Genomic DNA, 17702 nt, shown 5'->3' on the forward strand with positions numbered 1-17702 from the left:
TCAAATTTCAGGCATTACCTCTCACCACGGACAAGCTGTGGTCGCCGTCCTTAACTTACTAATCGAGAGCAGCGTTGTTTGCCTAGAGTTTTCAGTGTGAGCAGACAAACAACATTACGTGAAATCATAGCAGAAATCAATGTGGGGCATACAACGAACGTATCCCTCAGGATAGTGTGGCGAAATGTGGCATTAATTGGTTATGTTAGCAGATGACCTCCGCGAATGAATTTGCTAACAACACGAAATCGCCTGCCATCCCCTGGGCTCGTGACCATATCACTTGGAACCTAGACTACTGGAAAACCGTGACCTGGTCAGGTGAGTCCCGATTTCAATGGTAAGGTCTGATGGTACGGTTCAAGCCATGGTCCCAAGTTGTCAACAAGGCGCTGTGCTAGCTGGTGGTAGCTTCATTATGTGTTTTTGTGTGTGTGTGTGTGGGTGGATGGGTGGGTATGTGCGCGCGAGCGCGCTTACATCGAATTGACTGGGTTCTCTGGTCCAGCTGAACCAACTGAGACCATTTGCAACCATTCATGGACTTCATGTGTCGAAGCAACGGTGGTATGTTTATCGATAAGAATGCGCCATGTCACCTGGTTGCAAGAATATTCTGGACAATTCGAGCCAACGGTTTGGCTACCCAGATCTCCCGAAATGAATCCCATCGAACTTTCATTGCACACCGCGCACAAAATTCTGCACCAGTAACATTTTGGCAATTATGGACGGCTGTAGGGCCAGCATGGTTCAATACTTCTGCAGAGGACTTCCAAATTCTTGTTGAGTCTATGCCACGTCGAGTTGCTGCTCTATGCCGGGCAAAAAGTGGTCAGGCACGACATTAGTAGGTATCCCATGATTCGTGTCACCTCAGAGTGTTGTGTTTACTGGATAAAGGCATCCAGCCGTTCACATTGTACCAACAAAGAACAATAAGCTGCAGCTAGCTCCTCCGCTTCTTTAGATAATTCATTCACAAAAATCTAAATTCTTTCGTTTTCAAATTCAAATCTTTTCTATGTAAACACCGGTTGTTGGCCACGGTACTTAAAAGTTCAACTGATCTCTTGTGAATGGACTTCATCGGAGACTGTGTAATTAACTGAGGGACAGCAGCAAACATTACCTATCCCGTTTTCTGAAGGGAAACATTCTACATTACCCTGTGATTTTGTGACTGTTGCATCTAAGTGGACACAGAACTCGCTGGAAATCTGTATTAGGATAGAAGTACTTTTCATTCCAACAGACCGATGGGAAATCCTCCCAGATGTAGAACATCTCATGAAAGGAGACTACACAATAAACGTTCAGAAAAAAAGTACTAATGTATATTCTGCAGATCAAGTGGACCTCAGGGATGCGGAATAACTAAAAAAGTTTAAACATACACAGTCCAGTCACAATGATTTGAGCATCATCATGTTCGACGTTATCGTGCAATAACCGCTAACAAGACTGCAGGTTGCAGTAGTAGCAGTGGAGGCTATATAAAATATTTCGGGGGGGGGGGGGGTGTTGTGGAAAACAGTGGAGTCGTTGTCGTAATGCAGGAACGGAGCAATTTACCTGAGTCCCAAAAAATCATGATCATTGACTTTCGGGACAAGGGTGGAAGCATTTTCAAAACGGCTAAGCTTGTGAATTGTTCGCTTGCTGCAATAGTTGAAGCTTACACTGCAAGGCAAAATGGTGGTAACTAAAAACCCATCTGAGGGAACTGCGATGCAGCACACCCCATAGATGTTGATGAACGACGGCTGTGGGGTTGTGTACGGGCGAACAGAAGTACAACCGCTGACCAACTGACCCCCCCCCCCCCCCCCCCCCCCCAGATGAACCAAGGGGCTACCAACAGTGTCTCTTCAATGACCGTTCAGCGAAAGTTGCTGAATCTGTGCCTCTGCACCGGACGCCTTTTTTGTGCACCATGTTCACTGTTCTTCATTGACCACGAAGGCTGGAATTTGTACGCCAATACTGCAACTAGACGTCCACGGAGTGGTGGCAGGTGGCTTTTCCAGATGATAACATTTTACGCTCCATCAGACAGATGGCCGTAGGCGGGTATTGTCCTGCAACAGCCTCCGTAAGGGTCCAGCCGCAGGAGGGAGCGCTATAGTCTGGGGAATGTTTTCGTGATATTCCCTGGGTACCGGGAGTAGTCTGTGTTTTCTGAGAGTGGTTACCAACCCCCTTCTAGGAGGACCAGGATTTCCCTATGGGTTGTCTTCCTTAGCTGATATGTTCCGGTTATTTAAAGGCGCCGGGAATAAGTTCGCCTTTCATCACCTCCCATTGGCTTTGTAGCCTGTATCCACTGTGTATCATACATTGTCTAGCGGTCTCATGCCTTCAAGGAGATGGGAGCAGGGTTTGTTGGCAGAGCTGCAGTGAAATCCTTGAGGTCTGATTGATTTCTCAAATTTCAGTGGACATTTCCCAGAGTTTTGTTTCTGCAAACAGGTATCGGCAGCCTGAGCAGACTCCAGGGTCATTTGCCAGACTTTGTTGGAGAATAGAAAAGAGAAATGAGACACCCTCAGGACTCGAAACCTTATACCACTGGGGCCGAAAGAGTAAGAGTTGGCAGAGGGAGGCCGGTAGGAAAGAAAACAAAAGAGGCCTGACACAAGTAAGTGGAGGTAATGTCAGCTAAGGGCCCATGTGGTTGCCACCCACAAACTCTCAAGACAGGAGCCCCCTGGGGGGGGGGGGGGGGAGACTAGTCTTTGGTCTTTGTCTGGAAGCTCACCAACTGACCTGTCTGGCATGGGTGACCCTACCGCGAGCATAGCTCCCGCCAGTATAGCTCAGTGGATCACTGATACACAGTAACCTCCCCACCAACATTAAGGTGGTAGTCCTTGAGGAGGTATTCCCTGAGTAATCTCGTAATTCTAGAAAGCGTAATGGATAAACAGAAGTTTGTATCTGTCCTTGGGCGGGAGGGGGGACGTGGGCGGGTGCGCACGTCCATCTTTACATGCGGTTTGTGCTTTCCTCGGCACAATAGCATCTACCAGCAGGACAATGCAACATGTCACACAGCTCACTGTGCACTTGCGTAGATTGAAGAGCACCAGGATGAGTTAACTGTATTCTTATGACCACCAAACTCCCCGGGTTGAAACCCAAGCGAGAATCCGTGGGATCATCTCGAGCGGGCTGCTCGTGTTTTGGACCCTCAACCGAGAAAGCTAGTGCAGTTGGCCATGCACTGGTGTCACTATGGTTCCAGAATGTCATTGTTTTCCAGCACGTGCGTGCTGTAAAAGTTAATTATTCAGGATTCTGACAGGTGATCGCGTTCATGTACCTGGAACGTGTATTTTCATTTAAAACTGACTCGCATATGATAATTTTCAGGTTATTGTAGTCATCATCATCAAATAGAAAAATCATTTTACATCACTTATCTACATCAGTCGCATTACTGCACTGAATTTACACAGAAATTAGATTGTATGTAACAATCGCGTTATTTGATATTATTAATGACAGTTGGTTCTGATAAGAAATTCATCAGTGGAGCAGGAAGAGTTAGTAAATTCTTCAAACTCCTTTTGAACTGAACTTAATTACTAAACCTTTTAAGCTGGTGCTTGATGGACACCATTCTATATAAAAGTGAGTGACTTTAAATTTTTGTGAGGATTCTATGAACTGAGCTGTTGGTTTCAAAAAGGGGATCAACTTTTAAAGAATAGATACATTGCGAAAAAATAGTCAGATCCCCAGTTCCTCCACTAGGCCTCTTTGGGACGTTCTTGAGTCCACACCACAAGTAATTCATATTACATGTTTTCCCATTAGAAAGCTTCAGCCTGATTTGATGAGATACCCAAAATAATGATCCTGGACGACATAAAAATAAGCAAAGTACACTAAATTTTTAATTTTATATCACCTACATTAAGCGTATTCGCAATTACGAATATGGACAACCATCATCTGTAGAAAGCAATGATGACAAAGAAAATTTGTGCATGACCAAAGAAACCTCCCATCATAATTCAGAATAACACAGGCACTGCAATATCATATTTCTGTCACTTATGTCTGATAGCATCCGCACTGCAAATAGGGAGTTGTTTAGGCGCTTCAACAGTTTTGTCGTATGCTCCTGCCAGTTATTATCAAGCTGTAACCCCAAGGAATTAACTTCTTTTACCTTAGTGGCTTTCAGTTTGGCGGTAATTTCCCCTGAGGGTAAAATGAAACTTTCTGAGAGGTAAAGCAAAATTGGTTGTTATGATTTACTATCATAAAATATTTTTTAAAGTAATCTCTGTTGTTACTATTGCAGTAGACTCTAATATATAACTGACCATCAGCCATTTTACGTCCGCTACTGTATTGAAACGACATCTACATTCTTCAACGGTACGAATTGCTGATAGTTCCATTGATTTCTACTGTCATCTATCTACCCTCCTTCCATTAGTTTGCCTTCCCATTCCTCTGTTATTTCTTGGAATCCAGAAAACAACTTCTTATATTCATCTTCCTGATTACTGTCCAGGCCATCTCAACGTTTTATCATCACTACCATAGCTATGTTCCTTGATCCATTTAGTTGTATTACTCTCTCCGTAATTTGCAAAGTACATACCTCCACTGGTCTGTGAGTTACCCTCAAATTTCGAATGGCTTTTGTGTTAAAACAACACGTCTCACTGTCATGAGTAATAACTGGTAGTATGGACCCTTTGTAGACCGTTCAATTAAAAAAAAATAGAAGCATCATTCTGAAAACTTAATTAGTTTACCAAGAGCACTCAAGGTCATCTTCACTTTTTATTTACTTCTTTTGCGGTCCAGTAGTTTGAAAACTTAATTAGTTTACAAAGAGCACTGAAGGGCATTTTTACTTTTCTTTTGCTGTCCATCCATTGCTACTAGTTGTTATCACTCGTTGTCAGTAATAAATTTTAATAGCACCTGTTTTTGTAATTTATAAAACTGACGTGTGATAATCAGTGAATAAAGGAATATTGTCAGATAGTGTATTTAGATGGAAAGTACAGTTTCTTGAACGTCGAAAAGACAACACAGTGTAAAGAGATTTCCACGAAACAAAACTGGTATTAGGAGTGTTTACACTGATATTCGGTGATTAGTAGTTACCATTATTGGAAGAACTCTTAAAAATATCGATTTCATTACTCACAGCTCACAGATTGGGACATAGAGCTTCTCTCTTGGTAGTAACGAAAATAGAGGTAAAGAACGGATTAAATTGACACATGACTTCAGACATGCAGTGGTGGACACCAAACAAAACACTAATCTGTGAGAAATAAACAAAACAAAATACCATAAAATATCCCACAGACTCGTTATTTATTGATGTAGTGAAAAACGTAGAAATAGTGAGAATGTTATTTGCCTGAACATTAAGGGGACATTGTACCCGAAATTCGTTGAAATTTGACATTTTCTTTTTTCTACTCCATAATGTACTTTGGACTTTCCTGAACATTTTGGTATATAATACATTAAAATCAGACAATTGTGAGACCTTCAAATTATATTTTGAATGTTGACGTGTGACTGTCAAACTTCGCGGCTACGCATATACTGCCACAATTGAGCAGTCATATCTTGGGAACTACACAGTCTAAAAGGCTGTCAATTGCTTTGTTTTGTGCCTACTGCTACGTCTTAGAAGTTGGCATTACGAATAAACAAATCAGTCGTTTGTTTCTGATACTAGTTTTCGTTGAAAGTAATGTGATTATCGGCTACTTTTGTAGTAAGCCAAATCCTATTGCTTTTTATAAGTAAATAAAATGACTAAGCGTAAAAGTAACTTCAAGAAACGAAAATTTGCTGGTAACAGATATGTGAGACCTGCAGTTTCTTCTGCAGTACTTGAAAACACGATGAAAAGCCATGTCATGCTTTGTGTCCACCTCCACCAAGCACTTGGCGTAAATTTAGGCAAGCTGAATTTTCCGGCATCCTGCATGAATTTACACATAAACATTCTCTTCCTTCAGCAGTAATGGAGGCAATCAGACCTATTTACAGAGATTTGGCAAATCCTAAGCTACGAAAGAAGTGTTTAGACGGGAAGATCCAGAACGTGAATGCGTCCTTCAGTAATGTTGTGTGGTGCCGTGTGCCTAAAAATGTATTTATTGGCCTTGTGACTCTAAAATTAGCAGTGTATGATGATGTAATAACTTTTAATGGGGGGAACTATGAAAGACTTAAGGTTATGGAGAAGTTAGGGGTAAGATTTGGACAGAACACAGTTAAAGGACTGCGGGAACTGGATGAGCGTCTTGTACGTAAAGCAGAGTCAGCTGCTCAGCAAATGACAAAAGAAGCAAGAAAGAAAAGGAGGAGACAAGCACTGGGCTGTTGTGACACTGAAGAAGACACAGACTATGGACCAGGCAATTCTAGTGCATGAAAGACGCAGCAGAAATGTAAGTCTGTATAGGAATTTCTAATAAAAATTGTTTCATATCTCGGTATCTCTGAACTACATTTTTTTGCAATAAATGACCCATTTTCTAGAAAAGCACTGATGGCAGAGACACGAAATTTTCACAGCATGCCAAGTGTGAGATTCAACACATATGGAACTAGAATAATTAAAATTTCCTGAGTTGTTTTGATTATATGTTGATTTATTTACAAAATTCTGTCAAAAATTGAGTGTTCGAAAAAAAAGGTAACATGCCCCACAATACAATTTTTGTAATAATTCTAATTCAGTGTATTTAAAAAGGTACATTCGATAATTATGGAAAATTGTAAGTTGATGTCTTAAAAAGTTTTCAAGATAATGGGTCGCAAAATTCGATAATTTAACATTGGCGCCATAGGACATACAATGTCCCCTTAACGGTCATAAATAATTTTCCACTTTAAAAATAGGAGTTACTTTTTATTTACAGCGCAATTTTTAATTGGTCCCAACTTTTGTTGGAGGTACTGAATGACATCTGATCTAGTCTGGTCTCAAAAAGGTTGGGAAACACCGTTCTATCTGCCTGTCATATGGTAGGAGACTGTAGGACAAGGGGACAACAATATTCAGAACACAAGCTCTGGAAACGTGTTCATGCCGAGGCCAACCTCGCGTGTAGTCTTTCTTTCTCCGCAAAGTAACGCCGTAGGCTACGTAGTGCGTTAACGACGGACTCACCGCAGCAAGGACGCAGCTGACTACCAACAATAGCGGCGGCAGCAGGCGGAGGAGACGAGCAGCAGCAGCCATCGTGAGTGTGGCGGCGAGGCGCGATGTGACGTGCAACGGGCGGCTGGGACGTTTGTTTTATAGCCGTGCTACTATCTGCCGGGATGCGTGCTCCGCGCTCGCCACAGATAGAGATACGCACTGCCGGCCACCACTCTCGTGTCTCTGGACCTTCTCCCCCTACCCTCCCCGCCCCCTCTCCTTCTCCCAGTGTTATTCTGCGGCAAGGGACAACAAAAGCCAGCCTAGCTGCAGCAATCATCCAATGAGCGCTGTCGCACCGAGGACGCCAAGATCGGCACGCGCACTGAGGGCCGAGTCTGTAAACGAACGTCCTTCCTCCTACATTTCTCGTTTACTGACAGCGCTAAACTTTTCGAGTATGTGTATGTCCATCTTTTCAGAGATGGTTGCAGGACTGCGGCTGTTCAGTACAGATTGTCAAATCAAACACCTTTCAGCCGTCTAATTTCCAAACTTATTTTATTGGGCTGCTAGTTTCGGCGACATATTACGCCATATTCGGGCCCCCTGACCGATGTATGGGAAGATTCTTACCTCCGTTCCGGTCAAAATGGGGGCCAGTATTCAAACATCTGTACATTTTTAATACAGCGATCACTTCAAACGTCATCTGCTGTGAGTCGGCAGATGATGTTTGAAGTGATGGCTATATCAAATGTATACAGGTACCAGTATATGAACACTGGTCCCTGTTTTGACCGGCACCGAGGTTGGAATCTTCCTACTCGTCGATCAGGGGTCTGAAGATGGTGTAAATTATCACCGAAACTAGTAGTCCAATAAAATAAGTTTGGAAAGTAGACGGATGAAAGGTGTTTGATTTGACGTTCTGTACTCTTCAGTCTCTTTCAACAACAGTGGGAAGCAAGACGGTGCTTAAAACATCAATGTAGGCCTGTGCTGTGATAGTGCCACGCAAAACAACAAGGGGTGCAAGCCTCCTCGGTGAAAAACACTACCACACCATAATACCACCGCCTCCGAATTTTACTGTTGGCACTACACACGCTGGCAGATGACGTTCACCGGGAATTCGCCATACCCACACCCTGCCGTCGGATCACCGAATTCTTTATCGTGATTCGTCACTCCACACAACGTTTTTCTACTGTTCGCCGGCCGAAGTGGCCGTGCGGTTAAAGGCGCTGCAGTCTGGAACCGCAAGACCGCTACGGTCGCAGGTTCGAATCCTGCCTCGGGCATGGATGTTTGTGATGTCCTTAGGTTAGTTAGGTTTAACTAGTTCTAAGTTCTAGGGGACTAATAACCTCAGCAGTTGAGTCCCATAGTGCTCAGAGCCATTTGAACCATTTTTTTTTTCCACTGTTCAATCGTCCAATGTTTACGCTCCTTACACCAGGCAAGGTCTCGTTTGGTATTTGCCGGAGTGATGTGTGGCTTACGAGCAGCCGCTCGACCATGAAACCCAAGTTTTCTCACCTCCGGCCTAACCATCGTACTACTTGCAGTGCATCCTGATGCAGTTTGGAATTCCTGTGTGATGGTCTGGATAGATGTCTGCCTATTACACATTACGACCCCCTTCAACTGTCGGCGGTCTCTGTCAGTCGAGAGACGAGGTCGACCTGTACGCTTTTGTGCTGTACGTGTACACATTTCCACTTCACTATCACATCGGAAAGAGTGGACCTAGGGATGTTTAGGAGTGTGGAAATCTCACGTACAGACCTTTGACACAAGTGACACCCAATCACCTGACCACGCTCGAAGACCGTGAGTTCCGCGAAGCGCCCCATTCTGCTCTCTCACGATGTCTAATGACTGCTGAGGTCGCTGATATGGAGTAAGTGGCAGTTGGTGGCAGCACAAAGCACCTAATATAAAATACGTATGTGTCTGTGGGTGTCCGGATACTTTCGATCAAATGGTGTATCACTTGCACGTTTCTGTAGCCGAAAATGTGTAAGAAGGTCATTACACGTAGGAGCACTATTGCCAGCTTTGAAGTGCTAATCGCAAGCTCTTGCAGGTGAAAGCAAAAGCCAACTATAGTGGGGCAACAACATGAGACGTAGTCATAGAAATATTTACAAAATCGCGTTGCGTGATTGGCGGAGACATCGACTCGAAAGTGCCGCGCCTTATCCACTGCAACTTTCTGGGAGCTTCTTACGCCGTTTCAACTATAGATTACAGACTAACCTTTGACTACAGTATGAAGTGCCCAATAGAATTTTCACCTTCGCTACTTCACTCCCCTGCTCTGTTTGTGTCATCAGTTTCTTCCTCAGCAATCTTTTCTAGTTTTTCTCGGTTCAGCATGTATTATTTAAAAATAGCGTCACTTCCCCTGATTCCAGTTTGAGTGAACAGCCGAACTATCAATTGGCTATGCGATAAGATACATTAATTTAGTTGAACAACCAGGCACAGCCATGTCGTCCACTTCAGATGCCTCGTTTGTTTTCCTATGCAACGTAAGTAAGATTTCAGCCGTAAATAGAAATATTAAAAAAGGTAGGAAGATTTTTCTGTTCAGCAAAAGTGACAAAAAGCAGATTTCAGAGTACCTGACGGCTCAACACAAAAGTTTTGTCTCAAGTACAGATAGTGTTGAGGATCAGTGGACAAAGTTCAAAACCATCGTACAATATGCGTTAGATGAGTATGTGCCAAGCAAGATCGTAAGAGATGGAAAAGAACCACCGTGGTACAACAACCGAGTTAGAAAACTGCTGCGGAAGCAAAGGGAACTTCACAGCCAAAGCCTTGCAGACAAACAAAAATTACGGGAAGCGAAATGTAGTGTGAGGAGTGCTATGCGAGAGGCGTTCAGTGAACTCGAAAGTAAAGTTCTATGTACTGACTTGGCAGAAAATCCTAAGAAATTTTGGTCTTATGTCAAAGCGGTAGGTGGATCAAAACATCAAAACAAAATGTCCAGACACTCTGTGACCAAAATGGTACTGAAACAGAGGATGACAGACTAAAGGCCGAAATACTAAATGTATTTTTCCAAAGCTGTTTCACAGAGGAAGACTGACTGTACTTCCTTCTCTAGCTTGTCGCACAGATGACAAAATGGTAGATACGGAAATAGACGGCAGAGGGATACAGAATCAATTAAAATCGCTCAAAAGAGGAAAGGCCGCTGGACCTGATGGGATACCAGTTCGATTTTACACAGAGTACGCGAAGGAACTTTCCCCCCTTCTCGCAGCGGTGTATCGTAGGTCTCTAGAAGAGCGTAGCGTTCCAAAGGATTGGAAAAGGGCACAGGCCATCCCCGTTTTCAAGAAGGGACGTCGAACAGATGTGCAGAACTATAGACCTATATCTCTAACGTCGATCAGTTGTAGAATTTTGGAACACGTATTATGTTCGAGTATAATGACTTTTCTGGAGACTAGAAATCTACTCTGTAGGAATCAGCATGGGTTTCGAAAAAGACGGTCGTGTGAAACCAAGCTCGCGCTATTCGTCCACGAGACTCAGAGGGCCATAGACACGGGTTCACAGGTAGATGCCGTGTTTCTTGACTTCCGCAAGGCGTTCGATACAGTTCCCCACAGTCGTTTAATGAACAAAGTAAGAGCATATGGACTATCAGACCAATTGTGTGATTGGATTGAAGAGTTCCTAGATAACAGAACGCAGCATGTCATTCTCAATGGAGAGAAGTCTTCCGAAGTAAGAGTGATTTCAGGTGTGCCACAGGGGAGTGTCATGGGACCGTTGCTGTTCACAATATACATAAATGACCTTGTGGATGACATCGGAAGTTCACTGAGGCTTTTTGCGGATGATGCTGTGATATATCGAGTGGTTGTAACAATGGAAAATTGTACTGAAATGCAGGAGGATCTGCAGCGAATTGACGCATGGTGCAAGGAATGGCAATTGAATGTCAATGTAGACAAGTGTAATGTGCTGCGTATATATGGAAAGAAAGATCCCTTAACATTTAGTTACAATATAGCATGTCAGCAACTGGAAGCAGTTAATGCCATAAATTATCTGGGAGTACGCATTGGGAGTGATTTAAAATGGAATGATCATATAAAGTTGATCGTTGGTAAAATCAGATGCCAGACTGAGATTCATTGGAAGAATCCTAAGGAAATGCAATCCGAAAACAAAGGAAGTAGGCTACAGTACGCTTGTTCGCCCGCTGCTTGAATACTGCTCAACAGTGTTGGATCCGTACCAGACACGGTTGATAGAAGAGATAGAGAAGATCCAACGGAGAGTAGCGCGCTTCGTTACAGGATCATGTAGTAATCGCGAAAGCGTTACGGAGATGGTAGATAAACTCCAGTGGAAGACTCTGCAGGAGAGACGCTCAGTAGCTCGGTACGGGCTTTTGTTGAAGTTTCGTGAACATACCTTCACCGAAGAGTCAAGCAGTATATTGCTCCCTTCTACGTATATCTTGCGAAGAGACCACGAGGATAAAATCAGAGAGATTAGAGCCTGCACAGAGACATACCTACAATCCTTCTTTCCACGAACAATACGAGACTAGAATAGAAGGGAGAACCGACAGAGGTACCCAAGGTACCCTCCGCCACACACTATCAGGCGGCTTGCGGAGTATGGATGTAGATGTAGAGTAGATGCAGGTATTAGCAACGGCAGTAACACCAAACTTATCGGAGGAAGCCACCAGCATCAGTCAACCAGACAGAAACTGCAAACGCAGCATTTCTTTTTCTTCCCTTTGTTCCGCCTCATATATTCGATGCTTCCAGTGCTGACATTAACACTGACGTGAAAAACGTAAGGATGACTTATGCATGATGTGTCACTCCCATGTAACATAGCTCTACGAAATTTGGACCCAAAAAAGGAAGAGAAGGAAATGTAGTAGGTGAATATGGAATGGGAGTAATAAATAAAAGAGGAAACCGCCTGGTAGAATTTTGCACAGAGCATAACTTAATCATAGCTAATACTTGGTTCAAGAATCATGAAAGAAGTTTGTATACATGGAAGAGGCCTGGAGATACTGGAAGGTTTCAGATAGATTATATAATGGTAAGACAGAGATTTAGGAACCAGGTTTTAAATTGTAAGACATTTCCAGAGGCAGATGTGGACTCTGACCACAATCTATTGGTTATGAACTGTAGATTAAAACAGAAGAAACTGCAAAAAGGTGGGAATATAAGGGGATGGGACCTGGATAAACTTAAAGAATCAGAGGTTGTAGAGAGTTTCAGGGAGAGCATTAGGGAACGATGGCAGGGATGGGGGAGAGATCAGTGGAAGAAGAAAGGGTAGCTTTGAGGGATGAAACAGTGAAGGCAGTAGAGTATCAAGTAGGTAAAAAGACGAGGGCTAGAAGAAATCCTTGGGTAATAGAAGATATGTTGAATTTGATTCATGAAAGGAGAAAATATAAAAATGCATTAAATGAAGCAGGAAAAAAGGAGATCGACAGCAAGTGAAATGGCTAAGCAGAGATGGCTAGAGGACACATGTAAGGATGTAGGGGAATATATCACTAGGGGTAAGATAGATACCGCCTACAGGAAAATTAAAGAAACTTTTGGAGAAAAGAGAACCACTTGTATGAATGTCAAGAGCTCAGATGGAAACCCAGTTCTAAGCAAAGAAATGAAAGTAGAAAGGTGGAGGTGTATATAGAGGGTCGACAGAAGGTCAATGTACTTGAGGACAATATTATGGAAATGGAAGAGGATGTAGATGAAGATGAAATGGGATATATGATACTGCGTGAAGAGTTTGATACAGCACTGTCGAGTACATCCCATTAGCATTACTGACAGCCTTGGGAGAGCCAGCCCTGACAAAACTCTACCATCTGGTAAGCAAAATGTATGAGAAAGGCGAAATACCCTCAGACTTCAAGAAGAGTATAATAATTCCAATCCCAAAGAAAACTGGTGTTGACAGATGTGAAAATTACCAAATTATCAGTTTAATAAGTCATGGTTGCAAAATATTAACGCAAGTTTTTCACAGACGAATGGAAAAACTGGTAGAAGCCGACATTGGGAAAGATCAGTTTGGATTCGGTAGAAATGTTGGAACACGTGAGGCAATACTGACCATACGACTCATCTTGGAAGATTAAGGAAAGGCAAACCTACGTTTCTAGCATTTGTAGACTTAGAGAAAGCTTTTGACAATGTTGACTGGAACTCTCTCTTTCAAATTCTGGTTTCAGAGGTAAAGACAGAGAGCGAAAGGCTATTTACAATTCGTTCAGAAACCAGATGGCAGTTATAAGAGTCGAGGGGCATGAAAGGGAAGCAGTGGTTGGGAATGGAGTGAGACAAGGTTGTAGCCTTTCCCCGATGTTATTCAATCTGTATGTTGAACAAGCAGTAAAGGAAACAAAAGAAAAATTCGGGGTAGGTATTAAAATCCATGGAGAAGAAACAAAAACTTTGAGGTTCACTGATGATGTTGTAATTCTGTCAGAGACAGCAAGGGACTTGGAAGAGCAGTTGAATGGAATGAACAGTGTCTTGAAAGAAGGATAGAAGATGAACATCAACAAAAGCAAAACGAGTATAATGGAATGTAGTCGAATTAAGCCGGGTGATGCTGAGGGAATTAGATTAGGAAATGAGACACTTAAAGTAGTAAAGGAGCTTTTCTGTTTGGGGAGCAAAATAACTGATGATGGTCGAAGTAGAGAAGATATAAAATGTCGACTGGTAATGGCAAGGAATGTGTTTCTGAAGAAGAGAAATTTGTTAACATCGAGTATAGATTTAAGTGTCAGGAAATCGTTTCTGAAAGTATTTGTAATGAGTGTAGCCATGTATCGAAGTGAAACATGGACGATAAATAGTTTGGACAAGAAGAGAATAGAAGCCTTCGAAATGTGGTGCTACAGAAGAATGATGAAGATTAGATGGGTGGATCACATAACTAATGAGGAGGTATTGAACAGAACTGGGGAGAAGAGGAGTTTGTGGCACAACTTGACTAGAAGACGGGATCGGTTGGTAGGACATGTTATGAGGCATGAAGAGATCACCAGTTTAGTATTGGAGGGCAGCGTGGAGGGTAAATATCGTAGAGGGAGACCAAGAGATGAATACACTAAGCAGATTCAGAAGGATGTAGGTTGCAGTAGGTACTGGGAGATGAAGAAACTAGCACACCATAGAGGGGAGAGCTGCACCAAACCAGTCTCTGGACTGAAGACCACAACAACAAACATAGGAATAACAGCTGCAGTGTAGTACAGAAGGTAATTGAAGGAAATAAACTATGTGACGAAGCAAATATCACACTTTTATTCAAATGAAAGTAATGGCTCTGAAGTCATCACGCTTTGTGATTATTGTCCTGGACATTAGAAAAGGTGTGAAATGGTTCTTATCACAACGGACGTCAGTACATGCTCTGCAATGTGCACCGATGCAAGCCATTCTTCCGCTGGCGGAGGTGATAACTGCTGGACGTTCGTTGGTGTTCGTGCACGCACTGCAATTCGTCTTCCCAAAGCATCCCAGACGTCCTCAGTGATATTGAAACAGGGGGAAGGGGAGACCAACCCAGTCGCCGAATATTCTTTAGTTCCAACCTCTCATTCACCACCGCAGTTTGATGCGTTAGCGCATTGTATGCATAAAAATGAAATAAGGGTCGAATTCATCCCTGAAAAGACCCATCTGGAAAGGAGTACATTGCTGCAATAGCAGTGACCAGTGAGTGTACTGTGTTCAGAGATTTGGAATTCATAAAGCTCTGAGACATTGTGCCTCTCCGCAGCTTAATTCCTGGACCATCAAAACGATCATGTAGGACAATGTTTCTGGTTGCATTACCTGTTACCATCACACGAGGATGCGTCCAGTATTGTCCAATATGTTATGGTGTTGGGAGGCATGAAGGTGCATGGACGTACTGACCTCCAAATCTCTGAACACAGTACACTCGTTGGTCCATGTTACTGTGTCGCTGCCGGTCGGAGTGGCCGAGCGGTTCTAGGCTCTACAGTCTGGAACCGCACGACCTCTACGGTCGCAGGTTCGAATCCTGCCTCGGGCATGGACGTGTGTGATGTCCTTAGGTTAGTTAGGTTTAAGTAGTTCTAAGTTCTAGGGGACTGATGACCTCAGAAGTTAAGTCCCATAGTGCTCAGAGCCATTTGAACCATTTTGAACTGTGTCGCTGCAGTTTTCCTGGTGTCTTTTCATGGGTGCATTGGGCCATGACTTCATTTTCATGCATCACAATGCCCGACCGCAAGGAACTGTGCAGATGGAGCTCCTCTTGAAACGAGAGGATATTCGGCGAATGGACTGGGCTGCCCGTCCCACAACTTAAATTACGTGAAAGTGTGGGATGCGTTGGGGAGACGTACTGCCGGAGGTCCACTTACGCCAACGGCCACGCAACAGTTGCCATAGGCGCTTGTGGAGGGACGGAACGCTCAACCACAAAACTCCCGGACAGCATGGGAGCACGCTGCAGAACATACATTGCCGTCTGTCGTGATCACACACACTATTAAGAACCATGTTCGGCGGTTATTAGTTTTCAGGGAACCACCATAAATCGCGGCAACATCAGTATAATGATTCTTTTTTACTAATTACAGTTCTTTCCATGTATGATGCAAGTTTCACCGATCTATGTTACTTGGCAGTTAGTTTCGTGTTTAGGTTTTGCACACCAATGTAGTTTGCATATTTACCATCTTTCCTTAGTAGTTGCGCCTGGGTTGCCATCTATATTGTTCCTGGTCACTAGTTAAGTATTGAGCAGTGCGTGACTTGTGTTCCCGCCATCATGTATTTTACACCCTGTTTTTAACGTACTTCTACCTCACTACGTTAATTTAAATTACTACTGTCACTGAGTTGCTGCTTTGCCTGACCGTGAGCGGCGCTAGCAGCGCATATCGATATATCCCCTCTCGTAGCATCTTTGCTCGACTGCTGTTACTTCCCGGTTGTTGTCTGTCGTAAGGCACTTCGGTCGCGAGTTCGGACAGCAGTCAGTTGGAATGCGTCTGGAGCGCAGTTCGGACCTGCCAGTCAGGGAGTTGCAATGCGGCACTAGTGCAGTCAGATTGGAGCACTGAGGTCTGCGTCGACACTGCTCGCGTGACCATTGCCGCCACGCATTACTTGAGCCGGGCCACGGACTTGGTGGATCGTCGGTCGGTCGTCCTACCGGACGACGCGTTTTGGCTCGCCGATCCTTCATGAGTCAGCTGCGTGCGTGTGTGTGCATCGACTCCCGATTTGTCTTAGTGCGTGCTCGTCGAGTATCGTTCAGGTCTTCGTGCAAGTTTAAGTCAGGTTGTGTGTGTATTTGGCGTTATTTCCTAACGACTATTTTAGATGTTGTCGCCATTCTGAGGGAGTCGGTCGGTTGCTGCGGACCAGGGAAGTTACAGGGTGTTTCAAAAATGACCGGTATATTTGAAACGGCAATAAAAACTAAACGAGCAGCGATAGAAATACACCGTTTGTTGCAATATGCTTGGGACAACAGTACATTTTCAGGCGGACAAACTTTCGAAATTACAGTAGTTACAATTTTCAGCAACAGATGGCGCTGCAAGTGATGTGAAAGATATAGACGACAACGCAGTCTGTGGGTGCGCCATTCTGTACGTCGTCTTTCTGCTGTAAGCGTGTGCTGTTCACAACGTGCAAGTGTGCTGTGGACAACATGGTTTATTCCTTAGAACAGAGGATTTTTCTGGTGTTGGAATTCCACCGCCTAGAACACAGTGTTGTTGCAACAAGACGAAGTTTTCAACGGAGGTTTAATGTAACCAAAGGACCGAAAAGCGATACAATAAAGGATCTGTTTGAAAAATTTCAACGGACTGGGAACGTGACGGATGAACGTGCTGGAAAGGTAGGGCGACCGCGTACGGCAACCACAGAGGGCAACGCGCAGCTAGTGCAGCAGGTGATCCAACAGCGGCCTCGGGTTTCCGTTCGCCGTGTTGCAGCTGCGGTCCAAATGACGCCAACGTCCACGTATCGTCTCATGCGCCAGAGTTTACACCTCTATCCATACAAAATTCAAACGCGGCAACCCCTCAGCGCCGCTACCATTGCTGCACGAGAGACATTCGCTAACGATATAGTGCACAGGATTGATGACGGCGATATGCATGTGGGCAGCATTTGGTTTACTGACGAAGCTTATTTTTACCTGGACGCATATGGGGAACCGAAAAGCCCCATGTTGCGGTCCCATCGTCCCTGCATCCTCAAAAAGTACTGGTCTGGGCCGCCATTTCTTCCAAAGGAATCATTGGCCCATTTTTCAGATCCGAAACGATTACTGCATCACGCTATCTGGACATTCTTCGTGAATTTGTGGCGGTACAAACTGCTTTAGACGACACTGCGAACACCTCGTGGTTTATGCAAGATGGTGCCCGGCCACATCGCACGGCCGACGTCTTTAATTTCCTGAATGAATATTTCGATGATCGTGTGATTGCTTTGGGCTATCCGAAACATACAGGAGGCGGCGTGGA

The 17702-nt window shown here is 43.9% G+C and overlaps 1 protein-coding gene across 1 annotated transcript in view; it reads right to left on the bottom strand.

Annotated features, from left to right (window-relative positions):
* The window catches only part of LOC126203565 (uncharacterized), a 45840-nt gene extending 38491 nt beyond the window's left edge, over window positions 1–7349 (bottom strand). The window contains exon 1 of the mRNA XM_049937891.1: window positions 7172–7349. Within this exon, the coding sequence (XP_049793848.1) occupies window positions 7172–7243 (72 nt within the window). The 5' untranslated portion in view covers window positions 7244–7349. The remainder of the gene's footprint in view (window positions 1–7171) is intronic.
* Between the last annotated feature and the right edge of the window lie 10353 nt (window positions 7350–17702).

The sequence above is a fragment of the Schistocerca nitens genome, chromosome 9 (assembly GCF_023898315.1).
Source record: "Schistocerca nitens isolate TAMUIC-IGC-003100 chromosome 9, iqSchNite1.1, whole genome shotgun sequence".
In the NCBI taxonomy this organism is placed as follows: Eukaryota; Metazoa; Arthropoda; class Insecta; order Orthoptera; family Acrididae; genus Schistocerca; species Schistocerca nitens.